The sequence below is a fragment of the Filicampus tigris genome, chromosome 9, assembly GCF_054856515.1.
Source record: "Filicampus tigris isolate MCC_2025a chromosome 9, RoL_Ftig_1.0, whole genome shotgun sequence".
Taxonomy (NCBI): Eukaryota; Metazoa; Chordata; class Actinopteri; order Syngnathiformes; family Syngnathidae; genus Filicampus; species Filicampus tigris.
Window position 1 is genome coordinate 12,613,597 of NC_141225.1, and position 26,826 is coordinate 12,640,422.

The following is a 26,826-nucleotide window of genomic DNA, read 5'->3' on the forward strand; positions in this document are numbered from 1 at the left end:
AGCATTGTTTAATGGAATGTGAAGTTGTTGAAGTTTTTTTCCCCCCATTTCGGTTATAATAAATCAATTTAGTGAGATGAATGAATACAAATAGATCAATAAAGACATTTCAGTCAACCACTTTCAGCGGGCAAGTGGGGTGGTTGAATGGGCGGCTATATTAATAAACAATATTCCAAGACTCTTGATCATGTAAGCCTCAGGGGGTAGGATTAAGAACAGAGCAGCTGCTAGCGGGCCAGTTATTTGCTCACATTTGACGTTTGGCTGTCGGGTCCTGTATTGAGAGAAAAACACAAAAGTGTGACATCTAGTGGTTAAAATGGCCCACCAGTAGATTTTTTGATAAGAGATCAACTTCTATTCAGAACAGGAGTTCATAAATAAGTACAATTAAATTATATTGTTGGATTGGAAACATTATCCAAATCCGCCATGGAAATTGAAAAAAATGTATGCAGTAAATGACTGTAGAGGTGTGGAGAATTTAATTTACATAAAAATAAATAAATGAAAGACTCCACGACATGCATCCCGCGGGGTCACTTTCAGTTTCCTCAGAAACTTTCAACTCGAGCTCCTATATAGCTCCTAAAGTTCCTATTCTCTAAAATAGTCCACTTGTATTGGAAGCAGTGTAGCCAAGGGAAACTCTATGAAATGCAGATAATACATTAATGGATTATTTATTTATAGTACAATACATTAATACAATATCATGAAACAAACATTACAATTGAGGTTGTAAGTAAATATAGGTTCTACTAGTGTTTAGGCTAGCATTCGGGAACAGACAGCAATGGATGTGCCACATTCAACATGGCGGATCTCACATTGAACGGTATGTCATTGAACTAAGTCAGAGAGAGGGCCACACGTTTTGGCGGGTCTCGTTATCGTCGTAACGTGAGTGCGTCAGTTTCAAGTGGGAGGGGCTTAGAGGGCGGCCGGGGTCCGGTGTGGCGGCAACCGGGCTTGAGTGAAAGCTAGTCGACTGGAGCTAGAGCGGATACGTGAGGATTTGGGTCACTTTACGCTCGATTCGCAACTCCCAACTCTGACTCTGTCGATATGTCCGACGACGAGCAGGAGCAGACCATTGCCGAGGACCTCGTGGTCACCAAGTACAAGATGGGGGGAGACATCGCCAACCGTAAGTGTTCGTCTTGTGCGCTACGCTGCTCGTGTTGGCCTGTACAAGTGCAGCCATGTGGTTTACATGCGAGGCACACGTATGCTTCGCCAGCTAGCTCCTAGCATGCTAACTAGACAACTAGCTAGCTAGCAGGTGCAGGCAAAGCTCTTTTTCCAGCCTCGCCTAATGTTCGCTTTTTTTTTGTTGATTTTGAAGAGGCCAATGTGCAAATAGCATTACACGAATTGGGTGATAATAGAAAGTTAGGCATTTCGTTCAATTCATGTGCCATACTGAAATGTACAACTCAAGCATGCCCTGGCACTATCACCATGAACTCTGATTTCTGACAACTTTTACTTATACATAACACAATTTTAATCTAGGGTAATGGAAATTAGATTGTGCAATTGTATCACAGTTGCCTGAATTAGTTTTATATCCATTGGTGCAACAGATCGAGTGTAATTTGTTAATTTAAATCGGTGTTTCCAAACTTTATTGCGCATAGGCACAAATTTTACTTTGGGAATATGTAATGACACACTAAACAAAAATACTACAAAAAAGTACTCTATAACTGAAATATGATAGACGGGCAAATTGCACATTTGCCATCTAGTAGAAGAGCAATTCTGTCATATGTCGGGGACAAAGTGTTGAAATTTAGATTTTAACAAAGATGCGTTATTTGTTGTAAATGAGTACATTTTCCATAGCATATTTGATGACATCTCATGGCACATTAATGGTTGGGAATCATGATTATTGAAGCTAGTCATTGACAATTAGCAACTACTTGAAGATGTTAGTTGAGTTCTGCGGTTGTCCACTGTAATCGGTACACCTGCACATCCAAATGAGAGCCAATCGCAGCAAAAAATAAATGTTTTAATCTAGTCTAAAAGATCATTTTACCTTTGCCTGCGTTCAGTAAAGACAATAAGTCTAGAAACTGTATAAACAGCCCACGCGAATTAAGTTGCAAGTGGTTGACAATGACATCATCATTTGGGGCATTTGTTATCCTCTACAGACAATTCAGATCTTTATTTACATGTATATTGCTTATCGTCCTGCTTTCAGTTCTTCCTATTTTACATGTTTCCCCCCCTCAGAGGCTCTGCGTCTGGTTGTGGAAACAGCCAAGGCCGGCGTGTCTGTGCTCAGCCTATGTGACAAAGGTGACGCCTACATCATGGCTGAAACTGGAAAGGTCTTCAAGAAGGAGAAGGACATGAAGAAAGGTGTGAGTCAAGCTATCAACTCAAGATTCGCAATGTCAGTTGTGTGATGCTCTGGATGATTCCAAAATGTAACGAGCAGTTCTCTTCCCTTTTTCTAGGCATTGCCTTTCCTACCAGCGTCTCGGTTAATAACTGCGTTTGCCACTTCTCCCCCCTGAAGAGTGACCCCGACTACACACTTAAAGACGGAGATCTGGTCAAAATGTAGGCACGGTATCCCTCACACCTTTCCCTTTGTCTTTGTGTGGAGCATTTTTGTCGTCCTCTTTGAGAAAATGGAACATTTCCTCAAATAGTGGCCTCTACTCTAAAAGACATGAATTTGTAACTGTGTGTCGACCACATAAATTCACAACACACCTCAATTATAAGGCACTGCCTCTAACGGACATCCGCTAGTCCAAGGCTCGAAATGACAAAATTGGCATTTTGCACCTCATCAAAACACATTGAATAGCAAAACTGAGAATCCCAGACTTTTAAGTTTTTCCAATAATGCCCAGCTCTATGAATCGTTAGTGTACGTCAGCCAGGATGAGTGGCCTATAAGTTAAAAAGTATATTGTAGTATAAAGTTTGTAAAATATTTATATCAGTAATGTTATTCTTATGTCAGTTTGATTTTCGTGTATGAGGTATGCACAATCAATTTTCTAAAAGGAAATTAGAGTAGATATATTTTTTTAAATCAATTTAGCTTTGCTAAAAGATCATACAACCCGCTCGAAAATACTACGTTTAAACTGAAATTTGTATTTGTTTGAAATTGCCTCACTGTTTCTAGACAAGAAAATACCATTTGCAGCTATGCACAATGTGAGTTTAAGAAATAGACAGCTGATTTTATGATGATATGAGCTTGCTTTGTTTACTGTCTGGGTTAAACACAGGGGGAAATCTTGTATCTAATGCACATACATTTCCTTTTTTCTATTGAACTTAATTTAACTTTTGACCAGACCTGAGGCCATCTGAATTTGATGGCTTTGGCTTAGCAGTTTTTGTTGACCAATCAGTCTCTTGCGCATGGCTGACCGGTTGACAATGGAGCAGCATTGCAAAATTTTTGCCTGGCAAAATGTTTTCCTGCTGCCCAGTTTAAGAAGCTTTTATGCCATCCCACTGAAATGTGTTGGTCACATTTCGTCTCGTTCCTTCGACAACATGCAACGGATGGCCTGCTATCGCTAAGCATTGATGAAAACGTTTAGCTCTTCGTGTAGGCAGGAAAAGTCTAGCGTTGGGAAAATTACCATCAACCAAAGTTCGATTCCGAATGCTTTGGGGAGTGATGATGCGTCACCTGTACTTTACTCCAATGTCAATTGTGAGCCATGGGGAAGGGAATAATATACTTATAAAAACTGCAACAACTTGAATGAGATCTAAATGGAAATGTATAGTGACTTTTTGGACATCTTGTCTTTTTTTTTTTTTTTTTTTTTTTTTTTATGAAAAATTTTTTTTTATATATATAGTTTTAATAAAAGGGTTGGTTTTATCTTTGCTTTTCCAGTGACCTCGGGGTTCACGTCGACGGCTTCATTGCCAACGTTGCTCACAGTTTTGTGGTGGGAGCCACTAAGGTGAGGACACTTGGACTTTTAAGCGCACAGCGCATCATTTAATTTGTTTTCATCTTCGTAGAGCACTTACTGAACTTCTTGACTTCTATGCAGGAGAACCCCGTCACGGGACGCAAAGCCGACGTCATCAAAGCTGCGCATTTGTGCGCCGAAGCCGCTCTTCGCCTCGTCAAACCTGGTAACCAGGTACGTTTGTGTAAGAAGAATGATGTATATACTGATTCGTGTGTTAGGTTTTTCATGGTTAGGATTGTTAGCTTTGTAGGTTTAGCTTTATATTATATAAAAACAGGGGGGAATGTAAGAATAATAATGTATTTTATTATTCATGTGTTGAATTTTTCATAATTAAGCTTGTTAGCTTTGTACAAAGCTAACAATCCTAATCATGAAAAATCTAACACATGAATCAGTATGTACATCATTCTTCTTACATTCCCCTCTGTTTTTCTTACATTTTCACAGTCCATTGTTATTGTTTTATTCTGTCCCAAGGACTCAGCGTCTTACCACAGGATGCTCTTCGATAAGAGCGTCGTTCCTATTTTGCGGCCGCGTCCTACTCACATTCCACTTTCTTCACAAGCAACTTCGACTTACACGATTAAAACAAGTTTATAATGCCGAAAAAATACCTTAGAATAATTATAAGAGTAAATATGGTATAACCTACGAACAATAATTCTCTCAGTTTGCGTCAAAGAGTTTTCAATCCCCCGAAGAAGTAGATAATGCGTGCTATAATTTTGCTCCAATACAGAACACTCAGGTGACAGAGGCCTGGGGCAAGATCTCCCAGTCATTCAAATGCTCACCTATCGAGGGTGAGTACCTCTCAATGTCTTTTTATGTCATTGACCTTGAAGCACCTTTGTATACCTTGATATTTCTCTGTATTGATGTGAAAAATCTCTTGTGTTTTGAAGGTATGTTGTCTCATCAGTTAAAGCAGCATGTCATCGATGGAGAGAAGACCATCATTCAGAACCCAACAGACCAACAAAGGTTGGGGTTTTTTTTTGTGTGTGTGTGTGCGCTTACCTGCAATTGGGGACTGGTGCACCAATAAAACAGATTTACGAAACTTTTCCACCTTAGCATTGGACCTGTTAAAAGCTCTGCCTGAAGTGTCGCACAAATTTGCCATCCCTCCATTAGTTACTTGACTCATGAATTGCTTGACGTGCAGCAATTCTGTCCACAATGGAAAAGATGCAAATATGGCCATTTCTTCAAACGGTGCTAAACCCAAACCATCTCAAATGACAAAATATGGATATTTAGACGAAAACATACCAAAAAAAATACAGTGTGTATATATACCGTAGGAGTGTCCCTGGAACCAAAAAGTTTGAGAACCCCTGGTTCAAAGAACATTTGATTGATGGTGCATTTTGAGAAGCAGCCAAGTCTGTGATTGTTTCGCTCACCTTTTTAAATGTTGTGCTGATTCCAGGAAGGATCATGAGAAGGCGGAGTTTGAGGTGCACGAAGTCTACGCTGTGGACGTCTTGGTCAGCACAGGAGAAGGGAAGGTCAGTTACCTAATACTGCCGCGAAGCCAGCCCTCCCGATTTCCTACAATGCACACTTTAAACTGTGCGTTTGCGTGTACGCGCATCACCTCACATAGCGTGTTCCCTTAAGTACACTGCCATTGACGAGTATACTTGTCAATTACAGTTTTCATCGGGGATGTGTGGGGGAGGGTCTCATGCTGCTCCACTCTAAAAATGTAATTCCGATGACTTTCACTCTCTCTACTGTCCAAGCTGTCTCTGACTAAAAGCTGCTATTACTTTCCAAACACTAGTTTACAAACTACAGTGTCTTTATTCAAACGATGAGCTGGCCGCAACTCTATCAAAAAAATAGACACACACACACACACACATTTTGAATGGAGCTGCTACCTGAGGGGGTTATATTCAAACCGGAAAAGTCTGAAGCATCCAGTCACATGGTACAACAGCCAGCGAGGCTTTGAATGTCATCATTTTTTGACTCCGCCCCTAAACGAAGCAAGCCTCGGTACACGCTTTGCGGAAACGCCACCGTCATTACTCGATACGCACTTCGAAGCCACGGAATGTCTCATAGCATCACCATAGATGAGATCAGCTCAGTTCGTGAGTCAATTGGGAGTTTGTTAAACCTACCAGGATTTTTTCTTTTTTCATTTGGTTGGTTCGGTGTTTATATAATTATTGAACACAAAATCCTGTGGGTCTTGGAGAAGCCAAAATGCCCTAAAATGGCTGGCAGTGAATACGCTGTTAAAGCCCAGTGTAGGTGTGGCCTGAATTCACAATATATGACAACATGGAAGATTATGTTGAACACAAAAATGTTGATCATATTTACTGCAGGCCCGAGATGGAGGTTTGAGGACCACCATATATAAGAGGGACCCCAGTAAACAGTACGGCCTAAAGATGAAGACTTCCCGTACTTTCTTCAGTGAGGTGGAACGCCGCTTCGACGCCATGCCCTTCACTCTTAGGTAAGAAAAGTACCACCTGCTTTCATTCCAAAATAGTTGCTTGGAAACAAGATTGAATATCAGATGCTTTTGTTCCGTCTAACTCAGAGCATTCGAGGACGAGGCCAAAGCTCGGCTAGGAGTAGTGGAATGTGCCAAGCACGAGTTGCTGCAGCCCTTCAGCGTCTTACACGAGAAAGAGGGTACGAGTTCCCCTGAGATATGTTGTGGCTCTTCCAACATTTAAAAAAAAAAAAAATTTTCATTGATCTCCCACTTCTCATTGTCTCAGGAGAGCTTGTTGCTCAGTTTAAGTTTACAGTGCTGCTGATGGCCAACGGGCCTCACAGGATCACCAGCGGGCCCTTCGAGCCGGAGTTGTACAAGTCAGAACATGAAGTCCAGGATTCAGAGCTAAGGGTACGAGTGAGCACTTGAGCAGAAAAAATGCACAGGTTGGGTAGTGTTACGCAGGTTACAGATTAGATTACAATTTTTTTTTGCTTTGACTTGGGAACAATGGTTTAAAATACGAGCACTAGATGGTAGCGGCGAACCCCACGACCAGCAGTTTGATACATGGTGACATTTTTTTTTTTTAGAAAGGCTTCAAGCTGTTTACTTCTCCCAGTTGAGGTTTACTGCCAAATTAAACATAAAACAAAGAGAATGACACATGTATTTAAAACAAGCACATTACTTTGAATTTCCGCCAGCTCAAAGCTATTGCAAAATGCCATAGGCAGGCTTACAAATAGCATCATTGTGGCAGTGTTATGATGCTTTAAGCAATGGATATTTGAACACAAACGGTGCAACTAAAGATTTGGACAGACACTCGCAGAGGTATATTATTGTTAATCCTCTGTTTAAAAAAAAAAAAAAAACTGTCACTGCATCTTACTGAGTCACATTGTTGTGAAGCTCATCTTTATGGATGTCTAATACTTGCCACCAGTGGCCAAGGTGCGCACAAAGGGCTGGAACCGATTAATGGCATTTCCGCTTGTTTCAATGAGGAAAATATGATTTTGATATGGATGTTTTGAGTTAAAAGCGTGATCACAAAACAAATTACACTTGTAAGTCAAGGCACCGCTGTATGATTCTTTTATACTAACACTTGTCATTTTTTCTAGACTTTACTACAGAGCTCTGCAAGCAGGAAAACACAAAAGAAGAAGAAAAAGAAGGTATTTTCCAAACGGAATTGGGCCTTGACAGACCATTTTTGTCCCGTCAAGATATTACACATTTTATTATCAGTGTCTACTGTTAAAGCTGCATGACGTAGTCGTACTATGCTCATCCACTTCTTTGCTGTCACTTCCTTCAGGCCTCAAAGACAGCAGAAAATGCAGCAGGACAGCCAAGTGAGGAAACAGAAGCGGCAGAATAAATAACTGCCTTCACGCCCATGCAAGAAGAGCCCAAAGAGAAGCAAGAAAACGACCCTGCTGCCCTCCAGTCATTCTGAAGAGCTGATTTCAATTTGTCCAATTTACAAAAGCAAGCACTGGAACTTGAAGTGAATATTTGATAAGTGACATTGTTTCTTGAACTTTTGGATGCCTAACCCTTTACTGCATTACAGAAAAGGACATAAATGAATGAGTGAGTGTTCTTGTTTCTTAAAAAATAATAAAATGAATCCCCCTCACCATACTAGTTACAGCTGCAACATCCCCTTCTAAAACATCTCAAGCTTACATTGGGGCATTAATGGGACTAACAACTTGTGTTTTTTTTAATGTCCAAATTTTATTAAAGACTTATTGGAGGTGTTGCTTGCTTTCAACACATATCCAATTGGAATACATCGAGTGTCTGAGGCCATGTTTCTCTTGATGAACCAAATTAACTTTGTCGGATCATCCTGTGGGTCATCTGCTGGACGTACAGTAAAGGGTTATTTTTGGTGCTTGTCACTCATGAAAATTGATAATGGTAGAATAGTTCCATAACTGTAGAATACAAATGACAATATTTACAAGGTTTGTAGTGTCAGACAACATGTTTCATCCAGGTCCGATCTTCTTTTTCGAAGAATACTCCTACTTCCAAGTATAGAAATTAAAGGGAAAACAGAGGTGTTGGGGAACAAATGCTAAATGTACTGCCATTAAAGCATGATGAGAGAACCTACGCAGGTTTTATGCTTCTGAAGAGAAAATCTTAGATTTGAGGGGTGGAGATGTGGTTTCACAGTTGTCCAAATGCGCAGTCCTGCAGTGTAACTCATTCAGTGGGCAAAGGACTTTTCAAATACCTACATTTAACCTTTTCATATGTTTGTTTTCAATAAAGGCACATTTATGCCTAACATTTGCTATCATTCATTGTGATGTGCATTTCTACCCGTGTCTGTCTAATCAAGCACAATAGTCATTAATAGTTGCATAACTACATGAGAGAACTGATTCTCCAGTGTACATTAATGAACATAATATAGCATCTAAAATTAAACGAGTTTTTTTCCTTTTATCAACGAACAAATTTGTATTCTTAATATTAGCCTCCTGAACTCAATTGGAATGTAATCACAAAATTACGTGATTCTCACTTGTAGTATACTTTAGTGTGTTTGCTTTGAAGATTTACGTGTGGATTATTTCGTAACCCCTTTAGATACCCACATATATGCGCGTAAACTGTAAAACTACAACTCCCGTCATGCTAAAGAAAACAATAAATGGCGCTTAAATATGACGTCACCACTCGTATAAATACAGCCCTCGTCTTTCGTCACATCCTCTTTCCATTGCCCTCCTCGCTGTGAGGTATTGAAACTTGTTTCCTCTCATCGCAATCCGATCGAATCCTTGAAATTTAATCGTCATCCACAGACACTAATCTTGTTTTATTCTTCCCTTGAACAGACTCTTCTCCATACGATGAGAGCTAAGGTAAGATCGTTTTGTTTGTTGTTGCCCTCACTGAGAACCACATACAAGAAACTGATATAGTTGTTAGCGGAAATGCTAATGCTATTTGCAGGCCCAAGTGTGTCGTATGTTAGTAATGGTGAACTAGGGAGTAGTTTACTTACAATGTGGCCCTTTCGTGCTGCGTGATGAAGGAAAAAAATAATATTGGTTAGGTTAACTTGGTATTGTGACTTGGATCTGGTCTCTAACATGCATGCTGTTACACATGTAATGCACGTGTTGGTTTACAATAACGATTTCCTTTTTTTGCAGTGGAGGAAGAAGCGCATGCGCAGGTAAGCACGAAATGTCTGTTTTGTGTAGTGCTAGTTAAGTAGTCATTTGGGTTTCGTTTATATGGCAAGTGGAAATGTTTGCCAAGGGCGTTTTGATCCTTTGTTGTAAATTGGATTTTCCAGAGTGGATGTGGTTAAAAATTGTATTTGAATCTATTTCAAATGTATTATCTTGAAGCTGTTTCTGCATACCTGCAAACTGATCACCATGAATTGGTATATTACAGTTGTTACTGCGAAATTGAATGTCCTAAATTGGCTATAAAGGTTATAAACTTGCAGCTAAGCTGTTGAATCTGTAAAATAAGTGCAAACGTCTGTAGTAGTCCAATTTTATTTATACAGCGCATTCAATAACAGAGCTGCAACAAAGCACTTTACAAATAATACAATAAATGGAACAAAAACAAAAGGTTGTGATGCATGTATTAATAAATATAGATATGAATAATACATCAAATAAACAAAGCCAATACAGTGACATAAAACACTATATACAATTAACACCGGAAAGTTGTAGTAAGCTTTGTGACTTGCAGCTTCAATAGTTTAAACATGGCATACTAAATAATATCGTGTTTGTAATTAATCAGTTGAGCATTAAAATCCAACTGTACATCTCGGGGGGGGGGGGGGTTAGCCATTTTGCAGCTTCTTGTCTGAAAATGACATCACAGTTGCTCAGGTAATGACCAATCATGGCAGAGCGTCAGAAAACAGCTGAGCCGTGATTGGTCGTTACCTGAGCAACTGGTGATGTCATTTTTAGTCGATAACGTGGCTAAATGTCCATCCCGTGAGATGGATTAAAAACTGGTGGATGTTGCTGCATCGCTTATTCCACAAACGTAATATTAAAATGGCGTGTTTAGACTAGTGAAAGGCGTATAGAACATACTGTTTTGGGGTTGGCTTCCCCGTTGTCTCAAAACTGCCTTTGTTCCTCTCTCAGGCTGAAGCGTAAAAGGAGAAAGATGAGGCAGAGGTCCAAGTAAGCCCTCATCGTGCTGGCTGCGGCCTGTTGGACTTTCTTGTACAACTGAATTGGATGCACGGGCCCCCGCCAACTTTGGTTTCTGACAACCACACGCCTCATCCACCCACCTGTGACAGTCTACAAGATGAAACTGACCTGGCACTTTACATCAGAGATGCAGCCACTTGGTTCATGGACCATGAAATATCTGTTATCTGGAAACTGTCATTTGGTGTATTGAACAATAAATGAACACTGTTCTAAACTTTAAGTCTCCTTAATTGGTCAAATCAAGACTACCATCTACATGATAGTCATAATGATTGTGATATGCCTGAATGTGCTTGTGTAAACTTGAGTGGTTAAAAAAAAAATAGGTATCCCACGTGCCCTGACCAATGAGGTAAGTTTCTCAATATGGGGCTATTGAAGGTCTTCTGTCAAGGTCATACCTTGTCAATTGTCACTGAAGTAGCTACCTACACACAGAATGATCAGCAATGTGGGAGTACACAAAGTAAAAATTTTGGGGAAAAGGGGCCAGTGCTGGGGCACTCAAGCTAATCCTTTAAAGTGGAAGTCAACACAGACTTTTTTTTTTTTAAGAGTATGTGTTATGCAAGCCCACTAGTTGAAACGGCATTCTGATAAATACTACGTTTGTGGAGTAAGTGTTAATCCACTTGTTTTTAGCTATCTGCGGAGCCGGCCATTTTGTCATCTGTCAACTGAAAATGAAATCACAACTGCTCACAATGATCACTCACGGCTCAGATTCAGAAAACAGGTCAATTAGGGGCCATCGGTCGCCTGTTGCACATGTTTTTATTGAGTCGCTGCACATTATATGATAGTCATTCTGCACAAAATGCTCATGAGAAAATGTAAAAATGTTGAAAAATAGCCCATTACCTTTTAAAATGGGAATATCAAGTTAAATAAGAATTTGTGAAGATTGTTTTTATTAATATGAATGTTCCAAGATATCATTCAAAAAATGTGTAATGCAGATATTTTTTTAAACATACTATGCTTTTTCAGTACTGCAATAGCACCACCCTGAGACCTTTTATCACTTTAAATATGTTTAGCTCCTCAGCATATATGCTGACCTATGACACTTCACTTTTTAGCATGATTCATTTCTAAGCAACACACACACACATTTTTTTTCTCTGGCTATCGCTCAGAAACGTTTGGACTGGACATGCCGTTTGTTTATTTTACATACTCGGCCATCTCGAAGGGGGGCGCTCAGGAAACAGTGCGCTGCCGCGTCGCACACCATCACACGTCGAAGAAGAGTCGGCATAGTAAACACAAGGCTATGGCTGACGACAGGGGTGGAGGTGAAGACAACATTAACGACAACATGGGCAACGAGCTACAGCTTTTTCCAGGTAAGCTGTCAACTCGCCGTTTGAAAGGATTCTCTGTACGTCATTTCCCGGGAAGAAATTGTTTCCAGCTAACAATTTGTCTCGTTTTGTGGCAATAACAGGCCACGTTCACGTACAACACAACCTCTTCAGCTGCTTTCATCTCAGCTTGCAGTAGTTTCGCTTTTCTGCGACTTGTATATCTTGCTCTGTCAAAACAGGCAACGGGGAGGAGGAAGACGAAGAGGAAGACGAGGAGGAAGACGACATGGAGACTGAAGACCGAGACGAGGAGGCAACGAAGCCCAGCATTATCACCTTCGACCCCAGCCTACCTACTTCACACGCTGTGGGTGACTAAACAGCGTTCTGTCTCTCTTTCTTTTATTTATTTTATTTATTTATTTACCCACAACACTCGTTTGGTGCCAACACTTTCTTATGTTGACAGTACCTGGGCTTGGACATGGAAGAGTTTCACGGCCGCACCGTTCACGACGATGACAGCTGTCAGACCATCCCTGTGCTGCCACACACTGCTGTCATGTTGGTGCCTGGACAGACCTTGCCCCTGCAGCTGTTTAGGCCGCAGGAGGTCAGCATGATGAGGAGTGTCATACAGAGGGATCGAACCTTTGCTGTGCTAGCACACAGGTACATGGATACCTTTGGAGTCGCAGGTGGTCAAAACGGTAAAAGTGCAAAATGTTTGATATGCAAATATACACGTAACAAGCTTGAATCTGGTGCTCTTTTAATATTTTCATTGTGCTCGTGCACCACTCACGTATTTGCACTACGGTATATAACTAGGCTTTACACAATCACGATTTTGAAGCAAGTTAAAAAAAGAAAAACGATGAGTGAAACGCTGCAATAACAAATGTGAATCCACAGTGTTTTTTCCCCCCCACCGTTATATCTATGTTGTGGCCACAATTACAAGACAATTCCCATGTCATGTCCTGGGCTCTGTAGATGTTGGTAGATCTCAGGAGTTTTTTTCCCCTATTCTTTCAATGAAACATCATTGAGAGCATCTTGATGTTATAAGGTGGTCAACCTCACTTTCCCCATCCACAGCATAATTACTTTCAATTACTTTGTGAACATAAAGATTTAGTTTTTTACAGTGTTAAGAGAGACACTAAAAAAATGAAGCGACTTTAGTAGTTCAGAAATGGTAATAAAATATAACGATACATTCATCACACTGCTGATCTTGACTGGTTTTATTTAACCATTCTCATAAAAGTTAAAATTCACTAATGAAAAGAGCACAATCGCCATTCCAGAACAGTATTAAAACAGCAGGCCCGTTCTACATAACAAATTTGGGAAAAAATAGTCCTGCCTGCAAGCATAATAAACTTTTATGTAAATTATTGTTTTATTACTTAAACGCATTCATGAAAGGAAAAAAAAACATTGACAAAAGGTGAAAAATGTATGTTTATGTACAATTACACACCTTCATTATACATCCTCAATTTGTAAGCATATCCCAGTATTTTTCGGACTAAACCTCACTATTAGATCTAGAGACAGCCTCTCTGAGTTCACACTAGTACGGCACTGCATATTGTGTCTTGCAGTGATGCAGGCGAGCCGGAGGCTGAGTTTGGAACGACAGCAGAAATCTACGCATACCGGGTGGAGCAGGAGTACGGCATCGAGACGGTCAAAGTGAAAGCTGTGGGCAGACAGAGATTCAAAGTCCACGAGATAAGAACTCAAGCAGATGGGTACGTTGGACTCGTCTCATAAATCGTGAACCAAAAATTTTATTTTTTTGAATGCTTATGTATGTACTAATGGAGTTCAAACATTTTGTTTTCTGCTATGCCTCTTAAGTGAACCACAATCCTTGACCACAAAGCACTTAAAGGATTAGCTATACAATTGTGTTTTGCTTTTTCTTTGGCTTTTGGAGACTCTACCACAAAAAAATTACCAGATAAAGGGAAGTGTGAACTTATTGGGATAATATGGGAAAGGTTTTGGCTACTTGGTGATCAATGCAATTAATTTTATACCAGTGGCAAACACAAATGCACTTTTATCAAGCAGATTTGAACATTAATTGGAATGTTCCTGAGTCTTACGGGATTTGTGACATCACACACGTTGATGGTACAAATTTTGTTTGACTTAGGAATATTCTCCTTTAGAATTTCTTGGGTAAAATATTTTTGATTTAAAAACATTTTTGACATTTTTAACCCTTTCAAGTTAAGACACAAAATTGGAAAAAAAACGGGACTACAGAAATCTAGGAATGTTAAAAGACTAAAATCTTGAGGATTTGGGTGATTTTACATGTAACAAGGTCTCTAAATGATTAATCGATGATCAAAATTTGAATTTTATAATTGATTAGTTGTCAATCAATGAATTGTTGCACCTCTAGTTTAAATCCAGGATGTTTAACCTGAGATGCTTACATGAGAAACACCCTGTTGTTGTGTCAGCCCGGACGATTGACACCCAAGCGCGGGCGAGGACCGACACAAGGGACTCTCTTTTCTGCACCGCAGCTCGGTCAGCTTTATTATACCCAGCTTTATTCTTTAAACATCATAACAGAGCATTGTGTAAAATGGCATCAAGTTCATTGAGGGGCACTTGCACCTTTCAGTCAAAATGGGGACCATGGCATCAAGTTTAACCTTCTAGGCTACTCACAAACTTTCACAGCCAGCAGTTGTTCTAAAATGATCCACTGTTGTCTTTTACCAACATCTCTAGGTCAACGATTCTCTATCAGGATCAGCAATTTTCCAATATATTCAGTCAGTTACAAACTCTATGCAATTGTCTAATAGAAAGTCACCGTAAGCAGATAACACAATGTCAACAAGAAGCATTTTTACTGTGCTCAAATCATGGGACTTTTTCCGTCACACCAAACGCCCTATAAAAACACCACTATAACACACCACTAGGTGGCAGTATCGTTCTGCAAACGTGCCAATTCTGTCTCCATGTGTCTGTCAGGCTCTTCAAAGGCTGAGCAATTTTACTTTATTTTATTTTTATGATACAGCAGTTAACTCGTTATACTTGATTGATAGTTAACAATGTTAAAATTGTACACTTAATGGTTTTATGATAGTGACAGTTTTGGGCCTGGAAAAAATTCACGTTATTTCCCATGGGGAACTTTTGTTTGAAATTACGGCAGCCAGCGTATGTTGTTTTTATGTGATATGTTGTATTGGCAAATTAAAGAAGACAACTTCCAATTTGGCATATAGTGTTTTAAAATTTTATTTTATCTGGGACATTATTTCGGGTTTTATATGTTAGTGATGGTGTTACTAATTTTAACGCTAGTGTTCTAGAGTTAAGAGCGCCTGCTATATTTCTTTTAACATAGAAATTTAGGAGCATAGTCACATGAAAAGAATGCACTCCCTCACTTTTTATAAATAATAATGACTATGGCTTAATTATAAATTGCAAGAATCATCCGTGTACTCTGTGTAATTGACACACCAAGCCCAGGTAGGTAGTAGAAATGGACTGTTTCAAAACTCTGATTTGTGCTTGCACTGATCATGACTGGTGAGGACATACAAGTCAAAAGTGCTTCTATTACAAGTGACAACTAGAGGGCAGGCTCAGGCTAATACAGTTTTCTACATTCTCCAGTTTTCAGTAATTAATTATCCTCCTATACCACGCTGGCATCGATGAGGAAAAATAACCATCTTGCATGTCGTCATCATGATTACAAATGTTTTAGGAAGTCAGTGAAGCTCCCTGCTCAAAGACGCATTTCCGCTCTTTAATAGTGGCGCCTATAATGCTCACAAATGACCCTGTAGCAAGTTACCCCGTTGACCTTTTGTCATACTGCAATTGGCGCCAGTGTGATGGCAAAGCTGTCATTCCAGTACAAATTTCTGAAATGGGCCTATTTTTCCCCCGTAATGATCTCTTGAAATATTCCCACGTGTACTGTTTTTGCGTCCAAAAATGGAACAGTTTTCTTCAACTACAGTCTGTCATTGTTTTTTTTTTTTTTTTTCCAGGATTCGACAGGCCAAAGTCCAAATCCTTCCAGAACGAATTCTTCCCGATCCTCTGTCTGCTGTTCAGCTAACGCCCCTCTCCAGGCTCATCGTGCACCCTTCCTCCAAGCCCCCAAGCCAGAGCTGCAAACAGGCCGAATGCTGGTGGAATAACTACCGACAGGTAAAATTTACATTTAATATGCTTTATTTGCCCAGTCAGAAAGTCTGCAAAATGAACTCTAGTATGACATCCATTCATCCATCCATTATCTGAACCGCTTATTCCACGATCTACAATCAAATGCCAGTTTTAAGATTCAGAGTTAGACCGAAGTTTTGGGGATGGATAAGATATGTCACACAAAAAAAACACACTTAGAACTACCATATGATGTCACGTAACACTGAAGCACGCTTTTGCTTGAGCATTTCTGTTTGTTTGTTTGTTTGGTTTTTTTTGGTTCATGTTTCCGCCACTACAGTAGGGTACCATAATGACAAATTGTGATGTGGAAAGTGTAACCATAGTAAAAAAAAAAAAAGTATGCTGCAAAGTCAGCTTAGTTATGTGAAGACACTTCTGTGTGTTTTTCACTTTTTGCCTTTTTGACTAATTGCTTTAAAATATTACTTCAAACTAGGGATGGACCAATTATCGGCCTTGCAGATTATTGGCACCGATATTTAGCATTTTTAAGCATATCGCCATTGGCCTTTTTTTTTTAATTCCAACAGTTAGACTGTCATCATACACAACAGCCTAACCATCTATTTGTACACATACAGTCATGGTGGTTGTATGCATTCTTTCTGGCTGCTATTACTAACTTAATGGCCGTCCGTTGTTTATCTCAGAGGAAGTTTCACTGCGCCAGTCTGACTCCCTGGCCACCATGGATCTACGCCCTCTACGACTCTGTAAGCGCCTAACAGTAATTTGTCAAGGCAATATAGACAATTTGAAGGTGAATGTAAACCACGTGCTCTCCTCCCTCCCTGCAGGAGTCGCTCATGAACAGAGTGAAGAAGCAACTCCACGAATGGGACGAGAATCTGAAGGATGACTCTCTCCCTACGAACGCCATAGGTCAGCCCCCAGCTCTGTTTATTGCACCACGATGGCTGACAAGTACACCGCGCACGCAATCGGTCTCCTTGTTTGTGTTATCCGTCCTTCCTCCTTTTGCCCACCTCTGTTCCTCTCCTGTCTGGTTACTTTCAGACTTCTCCTACAGAGTGGCGGCCTGTCTGCCCATAGACGACTCGCTCCGGCTGCAGCTGCTGAAGATCGGCAGCGCCATTCAGAGGCTTCGCTGCGAGCTGGACATAATGGATCGGGTAAAAAAAAAAAAAAAAAAAAAGAATAAAAACACCACATCCTCAGTCATCACTTGTGAAATATTTGGAACTGCATTTTGGAAGCAGATGGTAAAGTTTCGAGTGTTGATGCAGACGAAATATACAAAATGGCAACTAGTTATTGGAGTGATGCTATTCAGCTTCCTGGCTACTACATTGTTCACTCTGACATCTTTGCGCTTGCCTGTAGGTGTTTGATTTGGCTCTGTGTGCAGTAGGCAGTGTGGGTTGAAGCTTCGCTTGAGGGATTATAATCAGTGTGATAAATTAGAATGAAATTAAGTTTCGGACAGCGTAAATATTTCATCAAAAAGGTAATTCCTAATGCATTTTAATATCAGTGGCACTTGTATGTTTCCATGGGAACATCTTTGCACACCCAGACATACTGTATGTACTTTTCACTATTTGTTTGACTTTTTGGAGAATTTTCTTCAGTTATTTTTATTTAAAAAAAAATCAGAAATGAATAAAAGGTTGACTTTTAAAAATGAAAAGGCAGAAACAAAGCTTATGAAATTAAGCCCTCCCATATAACCACTGTGCTGTATATGTAAAATAAACATTTATTCGTAAATGAATAAATATTAGCATTTTTAGTGAGGTTGACACAAATTTGGTCAGTCTAATTCTGATCAATATATCTTTTGTGGAATATGAGTTAAGCAGCAAAATCCACCCGTTTTTAGCCATCTCTGGTGGCGGCCATTTTGTCACTTCGGTCGACTGAAAATGACATCACAACTGCTCAGGGCTCAGATAACGACCAATCACGGTTGACCTGTTTTCTGAAGCTGAGCCGTGATCGCTCGACTTGATCCCTGAGCAGTTGGGATGTCATTTTCAATCAACAGAAGTGACAAAATGGCCCTGAGCAGTTGGGATGTCATTTTCAGTTGACAGATGTGACAAAATGGCCGACCCCTGAGATGGCGGAAAAGGGGTGTATTTAGCTGCTTAACTCATATTCCACAAACGCAATATTAATCAGAATGTCGTGTTTCAACTAGTGGGCCTGCTGGAAACATTTTCTTGACAAAAATGTGTTCGGGTTGATTTCTACTTTAAAGGATAACGTATACAGAAAAAACAGCATTCGATTTTTCTCAAAGGAATGGAGCAATTCTTTCATAATTTAAAACAGCCCTCTGCTGTCTTCATCCAATTCTTTGACATTTTTCATGCAAATTCTAATTACTCCTTTCATTACTATGGCGACCAGTGAGGACAAGGAGCATTGCGACCGAGTGAGTGGCTGCTCAGTGATGGCAATTCAATGACTTTGTGGCTGCTTCTAGTGTATTTTCCGATCCCATTAGCAACTTTTTTTTTTTTTTATCAAGATAAAAAAATAAAAGCAATGAGAAGCACATCAAATGATTTTTTACGGCGTTATTCGAGACGTTGCGACCCCCTCCAGCAAAGCAGATGTTCACCCCTTGGCTTCCAGACTGCAAATGAGTAGCACTGCGAAACCAACACTGGAATATTAATTTCACACTTGACGGGTAAACAAGCGCTGCCACGTCATACACCCAACTATTTGTAATATGGCAATCAACAAGTCCATTTTCATAATATGCCTTCTTTCAAGTCTTAAGTGTTTAGTTTTATAGGATATAGATGATATAAATGACCTATTTTTCATATAATTTGATTTAATACAATACATATATGCTTAATTAACTAAAGAGTTACAGCTAAAAAATTTTTAAGGCCACAGTATCGCCATCAATTTAAGTTGCTCCCTCATTTATAAACATGTCAGGAATGATGGCTTAAGTTTGATACCAGTCGAATGTACTGTCATTATAATTGTCTATGATTAGTTTGTACATAAAGAATTCAAGCTGTTAGCGAATGATGGTTATTATAAGAGCAGCAGCTCGCTGCTGCGATTTGCCGCGATTGATGCATCATCCGATTAGTCGACTAATCGCGACTACTGTTAGTGATTAGTCGACGAGCAAAATAATCGTTTGTGGCCGCCCTAGCCGTGATTGGTTGTTACCTGAGCCCTGAGCAACTGTGATGTCGTTTTCAGTAGATGGCTAAAACAGCTGTCTTTTGCTGCTTAACTCATATTGGCACAAACACAATATTAATCAGAATGCAAAGAACCTTTGGGGGTTGTCTTCCCTCTTTAAGTGTAAATAAATTATGTTTATGGATTTTTATCAGCATATGACTAATTAAAGGACATTTGGGTTTGGCTGCTGCTTAAAATGAGGACGTAAAAGTTTTCTCATCTTAATGCAAGATTTCCCTGTTTAAATGGGTGGTTTTTATCTAATTTTTTATACGAGCGATATGCATCTTAGATTCAGCTTCCTCCGCTCACCGCTTACATCATTAATTTCATCTAGCAGCCAACGTTTTCAAGCCACGCTACGGTGTCACAAGAACCTCTGCTTTTCTGTCAATTCTATTTCGGTTTTTCCTCATTCTTTGATTCATCACTTTGTGATTCATTCTTCTCTAGGTGATGCACCATGAATTGAAACCAAAAAAAACACCTTGTATTTTAAATTTCAATACATGCGGTCATGCATAAAGTATGCATTTGTGTCATTTATTTTTTAGAGCTGCAGTTGCAAAAGCTCATTTATTGAACAAATCAATGTCAATGGAAATTTTTACTCATGAGAAACGGTTGCCACTATCCCACTGATGCTCGAACAAAGCTCAGCCATATGTGCATCCTGGATGTGTCAGCCTGTCAGTTACCACAGTTTTTTTTTTTTTTACCATGTGATTGAAGGTAATAACTAGCCTTAATGGGAACATATTATGCTCACTTTCACCTCTACGCTGGCTATTGTTGGACACGGTTAGAGGTGACGCTCAATTGTGTGAAGCAAGACCTGAAAAAACTCTTATACTCCCTAACTTGGACTTGATAGTTATTTTCCCCATTAAGACCCTTTTCTCAGATGACAAAATTCTTGCGGATTTTATTGACCTATTGACTGTTCTGTGGAAGACCGCTTTTTTATTTTTTTTTAATGATGCTTTCCGTTTCCTCCTCAGTGCACATCACTGTGCTGTAAGCAGTGCCAGGACACGGAAATCACCACCAAAAATGAGATCTTCAGGTAAGGCAACGTGTGCTTGAAGGGTTTTTGAAGTCTCTCAGTTGTTTTACAGCGGAACGTAACATTTATTTGATGACATTTTACAAGAAGTTATTCATCACCCGAACTCATAAGTTGGGGCTAATAGTGCCAGAGAAGACGACCTCCCTCCGGAAGTCATTTTTATTCATTCATTATATCAAAAGTAGCATTTAAAGTACGCGTGTTAAGATTGAAATCTGCTTGCCGGATTTGAATGTAGCAACGCTTCCCCTTTTGGTGGAAAATATAGATATAGATTAGTCGGTTGAGGTGCTCCAATGTTGTCAAATCAACACTTTGTAACTTTCCTGTTTATTTTATTTATTTTTCCTGGTAAGGCAATTGAGGACAGATTCTCATTTGCAATGGAAAACTGGCTGCAGACAGCAGAGTTAAAAAAACAAAAAAAAACAGGCCCTCTCTGTACAGTAGCAACATAATTTCCCATACAGTCATTATGTTATGAAGACCTCGCTGCTGTCATTGTAACTAGACTTTGCAGACAGACTAATTTCTCACAAATATCTGCTAATGGCCATTTTGAACCAGTCCCATGTTTAATTCTTTGTCACTTCTGGCTAGCCTACCTATATGTCTGTAATTAGCCCAATTACGGCACCATCAGAAGTGATTAGTTTCCCGGCAAGCTGAAGATATGTCATAAAGCAGCCCAACCTTATGTAACAGCGATGTGACACTTCATTTGTGTCACACTCTTGAAACTGTCCAGACGCACGCTGGAGCTAAACTTCGTGACCTTGAATCCATCTAGAATAATTGCATTCAATGACTGGTTATACGTTTGATGGGTGTTTTTCCTCCAATGTTGACATTTAAATTGGAGCTATTTGTTCATCACAGGCGGATGATAACAGTGGGATTGTGTAAATGTGTCGGTACGCCAAAAATCCTTGTTTAGTGTGCTCTTTGTTCATGAGGTCATGTTTTGGTTTACATTTGAAATGAAAAACTTCTAATGTTTGGCGCTTACATCTTATCTTTTTAGAAAAGTACACATCAACATTCTTTTCAGACGATGCGGGACGGAGACAAGTGCAACGGTAGCGGTTTCAGTGGCATGTAATATGCTATGAAAACACTAAAAATGGCATTCGTTATTTCTTTGTCTCCACTTGAAGAGCCTCGGAGGCTGTTTAAATTCTGCTGGAAGTGAGAGTACCCCACTACTGACTCAAATACGACGTGATTCGAAGGGCGACGTTCTGCCAAAAGCATAGGCCAAAGGCGCAAGCTAGCCAGAAGCTGAGCTGCACTGTGTTTGTTTCCGGTGTGTGAGGTAGTTACAGAATGTGCCTTTTACAGCATTTGGATTACCTGCTAACCCCCCTCCCCCACGCACTTTATTATTACACACACACACACACACGCATGTGTGACCGTGGTGAGGATAACCGGTATAGAAGATGGATGGAAGTGTTTTTGGACAGTAGTTATGAAAAAAATGTAGTAAGCTTTTTATGGACCAATAAAATAATACGGGTGAGTTCTGGCAGAAATATGTAACATATATCCATCAAATTGATTTTTATCATTCCAAGCGGGATACATAAGAAGGAAAGATGTTGCAGTATCACTGGAGCACTGGGAAAAAAAACAAAACATTTTAGGGATCTGAGGTCTCTATGAAATAGTATTTGTACTTTCATAGAACCATTGCTTTCTCCACCTGATTGTGCGCGTGTCATCCTCCAGCTTGTCTCTGTACGGCCCCATGGCTGCCTACGTCAATCCACACGGTTACGTCCACGAGACTCTGACCGTCTACAAGGCCAACAACCTCAACCTGGTCGGCAGGCCGTCCACGCTGCATAGCTGGTTTCCAGGGTAACTCGCTCTCTTTTTTAGCTCCGGCACCCCGCTGTGACAAGTTCATACAAAAAAACGGGTGTCTGACACGTCATTGTTTGTTCGAAAGCCACGTCAGCTGTCAGAATCAATTCACATTCACAGCGTCTACTGTTATAATAATAATAATATGGTGTCTTGGATGTATGTAGTGCCATTTGGAGGCCGAGCAACCTTTTTCTGTTGAGCCATGCGCTCGGCACACTTTCTATTGTTGCTATCAGGTGGAATCCCTGCCATCTTGCTTGAGTTACCAAACATCACATTGCTCATGTTGATAACTTGGTATTATTTATTATCTTGGGATCGTATACCGTTGTGCCAACACCACCCCAGAATCATGTTCAATCGTTAATTTAATATGCAAAAAAAAATTGCGACTTTATCACACTGTCGTTCAATTAAAGCCGTACGGCCATGATGAATTAAAAATGTAAATTATGATATATTTTCTTGTAAACTATCGCAGTAAACAATAGTATTTATTTTTTCCATCTCACTGCTATACTGTAACAATATTTGAGCATAACAATTCGAGTAAATCCTTTTTAAGCGCAATTAACTTTTCATTCTCCAGAATATTGAGCATTGGCATTGAAATGTAGAGCAATGAATAAAATATCGCTGATGAATGAAAATATAAATGAAACTGATTCAGAGAGCCACATATCTGTCATGGCAGAATCAAATTAGATGTGAAGGCTGCTTTGTCAACAATGTCATTCGCAATAAAGCGGGCAACTCTAACAATGAGGTAGTATAATTGCAAGCTGTCGAGAAATGGATGACCTCCATGTTACGCCATGTCTTTTGTTCCCAGTTGAAGAAATTGGGTTGAATGGCTGTTTTAAATGCACTTTGAGGTTTGTTGTTTTGTGACTTTCTTCATACAAATGTCACATACCGGTTGATTGCAGGCTGTGTGCATCCTACTGGCTTGAATCCACAATGTTCCCACCCTGCTGCAGAGTTAAGGCTTGGAACGAATTCCGTTTATGACGCTCAACTTTTTGTGATTGTGCAACAGCTGTTACATAATTTAGACCCCCCCCCCCTTTCCCTTTAATAGATAAAATCACCATTTAGAAACGGCATTTCATGTTTACTTAGGTCATCTTTGTTTTTTCTGATTATTTCTGTTTGTTTGATGATCTTATCCATTAAAATGAGGGTGCATGCATGCATGCAAAACAAAAAAATAAAATTTGGAGAAGAGGACAAATATTTTTTCATGGCACTGTACAACATCACAGGGATTATGTTCCAGACCCGCCCATTATAGGTTAATATCTGCAATATGGAAATACCCTATAAATAAATAAAGGAAAAAAAAAAGTCCCCTCGACACTTTAAATACACTTGAACTTGAATTTTGGGCAATATGTTCTATGCACCTTCGCTAGTCTAAACATTACATTCTGATTAATATTGTGTTTGTGGAATAGGAGTTAAGCAGCGAAATTCCACCAATTTTCAGCCAACTCAGGGGCGGCCATTTTGTCACTTCTGTCGACTGAAGATGACATCACAGTTGCTCAGGTGACGACCAATCACAGCTCACCTGTTTTATGCTGAGCCGCGATTGGTTGTTACTTAAGCCCCGAGTAACTGCGATGTCATCTTCAGTCGACAGAAGTGACAAAATGGCCGCCCCCCGAGATGGCTAAAAACAGGTGGAATTTTGCTTCTTAACATATTAATGCAACAATTTTTGAGGGGTTGACTTCGGCTGTAAACACACAAAACAATTACAAAGGTTGTCCATATTATATTGTCTGTGTGTTAGATAGGTGTTTTTTACGAGGCGGGGCCTGAACAACGATAAAGCCGGGGGGGTCAATGCTGTCTGGATTGTTTCTGAATTTGGTCCACCTCTTCCGCTCAGGTACGCTTGGACAATCGCCCAATGCCGAAGCTGCGGCTCTCACATGGGTTGGAAGTTCACCGCCACCAAGAAGGACTTGTCCCCGCCTCGTTTCTGGGGTCTGACTCGCTCGGCCCTGCTCCCCCGTATCCCCCCCGACGAGGGCGAGGACGGGCGGGACGGTTCTCGCCTCTTCTGCCTGTGACATCCGACCTCCGGTCCTCGTCTCGTCGTGTAATAACTCCTGCCTGGTTGTGTTGCCTCCAAGTAATCACTACATCGCACGCTGTCACACGTGGCGGTAAATCCATCATATTAGCGGAAAGGTCATCCAGCCTTTACATGGCACTTGAGCAGCATATGCTGCAGGAGGAAGGCGGGTTGTTCTTTAAGCTTCTTTAGACAGTATGCGGATGCCCCGGTGAAGACAAGAGAGACACGCTTCCCATTCGTGGTCGTTTGAGCTCCGTCGCGCGCGCGCGCAACTGCCCAGCTGTTAGTAGGCACGCTGACAGAAAAGCAAAGTGAGTGCTTGGGCCCTCCAGCTGTTGTCCTCCACGTGGCAGAGGGTTTTGGAGCTTGAGCAAACAAACAGTCTATCAGAATATCCCATTGAGAGAGCTTTTTTTTCTTTTTTCTTTTTTTTTTTTTGTTTAATGATGCCTGTCATTTTTTTAATCGTGGAAGTAAAGCGGTTGTATTTTTGTATGCAGATAAGTTGGAAATGACTTCATGTGAGGCCCTTAAGTCTTGTTCTTTGTGCTCTAATGGCAGTAATGAGCCTTTCTAAAGGTCACAGCTAATTTCGACTAAGTGAGAACGGAGCATTTAGCCGTCATTTCGAATGATCTGGCCGTTGAATCATTATCTGAACATCAAGCAAGAAATGTACAGTACGTTCATGGATGGCAAAATGATGCCCTCTCTAAGTCTACATGATGGCGTTCTCTTGAGATTGTGAAGCTGCTGTTTTCAGCATCGACAAAATGTGCTGCAAGATGCTGGTCCATTTTCATAAATTACCATAATAAAAATTGCACTTAATGCAAATATGTGCCATTGCTTAGAATTTGAATATTGCGTCGGCATCCATAGACTTTCGTTGGATTTTTGTTTGAAAAAAATGCACCAGAGAGGGTCTAATGTGAGTGCCCGTGTCCGCCCCCCCGCCATAGTGATGGACTAAGCTTTTAAAACAGGTGTGATGTCCACTCTGTCAGTAATCAACCACATTTGCATCAATTTGTTACATCTAAACAAAATGAAGAATAATTGAACCTTTTTTTTTTTTTTTTAAACTTGCTGTTTTCGTCCAGCTGTCCAGCAAGAACAGTTAAAATGGTATAAAACATCAGTGGCATTTACTTAAATGAACCACATTGCCCGAAATTACTCCACACTGCAAAAAGTTATCATGTCAGACTGTCATCGTTATCCTTTCAGAATGGAAAGCGGAGTGTCAGATTTACACATTGAATGACTATAGGCTCCAAAACAAAACATGCGAGGAACCACTCGCACGTGTGAACTTCCTTAATCCTAAAATGGAAAGAACAGTCATCAAATCAAATGTTCGCTCCTGTATTTATGCCCTTCGTGCAGTACAGTAGCTGCACCATCTGCTGTCTGTGTGGCGATTATGCTGCCGGTTAAACACATCGGTCGGATAGTCATTTGTATTTAAGCGTTTTAATTCAATATGTAAGAGTGGAACCTCTAACGTCGAACACACTGTTCCAGGATCCATTTCAAAGCTATTTTTCCCCATAGGAAATAATCAAACTGTCGCAGACATTAAAATCTTTATTAGCACTGTAAAATATAATATGAAAATATAAATTTGCCCCGTGAGGATAAGTAAAGTTTTCTGAATCTGAATGTAAAAACAATAAAACACTCCATCACAACTTTGTTAACAATGCATATAGTGAAAACTGGAGCCTTACTACCTTGAACATCATACCAATATATTTTCTTCCCCTCTTTTCATGTTCTCCTTCCCTTAACTCACCACTCACTCGTTTGTGTACGTGTAAAATGAGTCCTTAGACGCTCGCTGAACTGAGCTCCCAGCTTGTACAACCTCTCCATCGTCTGACTTTAAAGGTTCCACCCCGCTCATCTGTTTTAGTTGTTAGAAAGACAGAAGCTTCAGGCTCTAAGGTGTTATAGCTTGCAGTGACGTGCAGTTGTTAGACTGTACATTGCGCAGGGAGCGGGACCACGTGGGACAGTTGGTGGTCCACCTGGGCGCAGTGAGGGTCTAATACGTCTTTGCGGGTGGGATGAGACACATGCAGCCCACTGGGCCTCCGTGATGACTTGAGCATATAAGTCTGCCTCCACAAGGAGCATTTGTAGCCAAGCGAGGTTTAGACAGAGTTGTGGACGTGCAGCACATTTGTCTTGGCTTAACATCAATACAAAGCTGTCTTGTTTGGTTTTAGTGCTTGTGTTTCCTTCCAGTAAAGTCCCATGCTCGATGAAACTGCTTGGTTATGTGTGTTTACTCCACTGTCACAGTTTATTTTTAAGGAATGATTTAATGGTCTCGCAGAAGGATTCTACAGTGGT

The 26,826-nt window shown here is 40.2% G+C and overlaps 2 protein-coding genes and 1 long non-coding RNA gene across 3 annotated transcripts; all 3 read left to right on the forward strand.

The window, feature by feature from the left end:
• The first annotated feature begins 895 nt into the window (after nt 1-895).
• Nucleotides 896-8,269, forward strand: LOC147141993 (proliferation-associated protein 2G4-like). Its single transcript, XM_086041489.1, has 13 exons — nt 896-1,153; nt 2,254-2,382; nt 2,481-2,586; nt 3,899-3,968; nt 4,062-4,154; nt 4,729-4,792; nt 4,895-4,973; nt 5,425-5,503; nt 6,338-6,471; nt 6,559-6,653; nt 6,743-6,870; nt 7,590-7,643; nt 7,787-8,269. Exons 1-13 carry the CDS (start codon nt 1,072-1,074, stop codon nt 7,847-7,849), a joined length of 1,176 nt encoding a protein of 391 aa, XP_085897615.1. The 5' UTR covers nt 896-1,071; the 3' UTR covers nt 7,850-8,269.
• Nucleotides 8,270-9,157: 888 nt separating this feature from the next.
• LOC147141994 (uncharacterized) lies at nt 9,158-10,914 on the forward strand. Its single transcript, XR_015088138.1, has 4 exons — nt 9,158-9,230; nt 9,330-9,356; nt 9,651-9,673; nt 10,626-10,914. It is a non-coding gene; the product is annotated as an uncharacterized LOC147141994 (long non-coding RNA).
• A 997-nt stretch (nt 10,915-11,911) lies between these two features.
• Nucleotides 11,912-26,740, forward strand: crbn (cereblon). The gene is made up of 11 exons (XM_086040850.1): nt 11,912-12,049; nt 12,250-12,377; nt 12,480-12,682; nt 13,624-13,773; nt 16,066-16,228; nt 16,903-16,965; nt 17,050-17,134; nt 17,270-17,385; nt 20,437-20,501; nt 22,236-22,367; nt 24,274-26,740. Exons 1-11 carry the CDS (start codon nt 11,977-11,979, stop codon nt 24,455-24,457), a joined length of 1,362 nt encoding a protein of 453 aa, XP_085896976.1. The 5' UTR covers nt 11,912-11,976; the 3' UTR covers nt 24,458-26,740.
• The last annotated feature ends 86 nt before the right edge of the window (nt 26,741-26,826 follow it).

Bases quoted from the DNA above. Each gene is read 5' to 3' on its own strand.
- crbn (XM_086040850.1), top strand. From the start codon at position 11,977: ATGGCTGACGACAGGGGTGGAGGTGAAGACAACATTAACGACAACATG. The intron at 12,683-13,623 runs GTACATGGATAC...TGTGTCTTGCAG, and splicing joins TTTGCTGTGCTAGCACACAG to TGATGCAGGCGAGCCGGAGG. The intron at 20,502-22,235 runs GTAAGGCAACGT...GTCATCCTCCAG, and splicing joins ACCAAAAATGAGATCTTCAG to CTTGTCTCTGTACGGCCCCA.
- LOC147141993 (XM_086041489.1), top strand. From the start codon at position 1,072: ATGTCCGACGACGAGCAGGAGCAGACCATTGCCGAGGACCTCGTGGTC. The intron at 2,587-3,898 runs GTAGGCACGGTA...TTGCTTTTCCAG, and splicing joins GACGGAGATCTGGTCAAAAT to TGACCTCGGGGTTCACGTCG. The intron at 6,871-7,589 runs GTACGAGTGAGC...CATTTTTTCTAG, and splicing joins TCCAGGATTCAGAGCTAAGG to ACTTTACTACAGAGCTCTGC.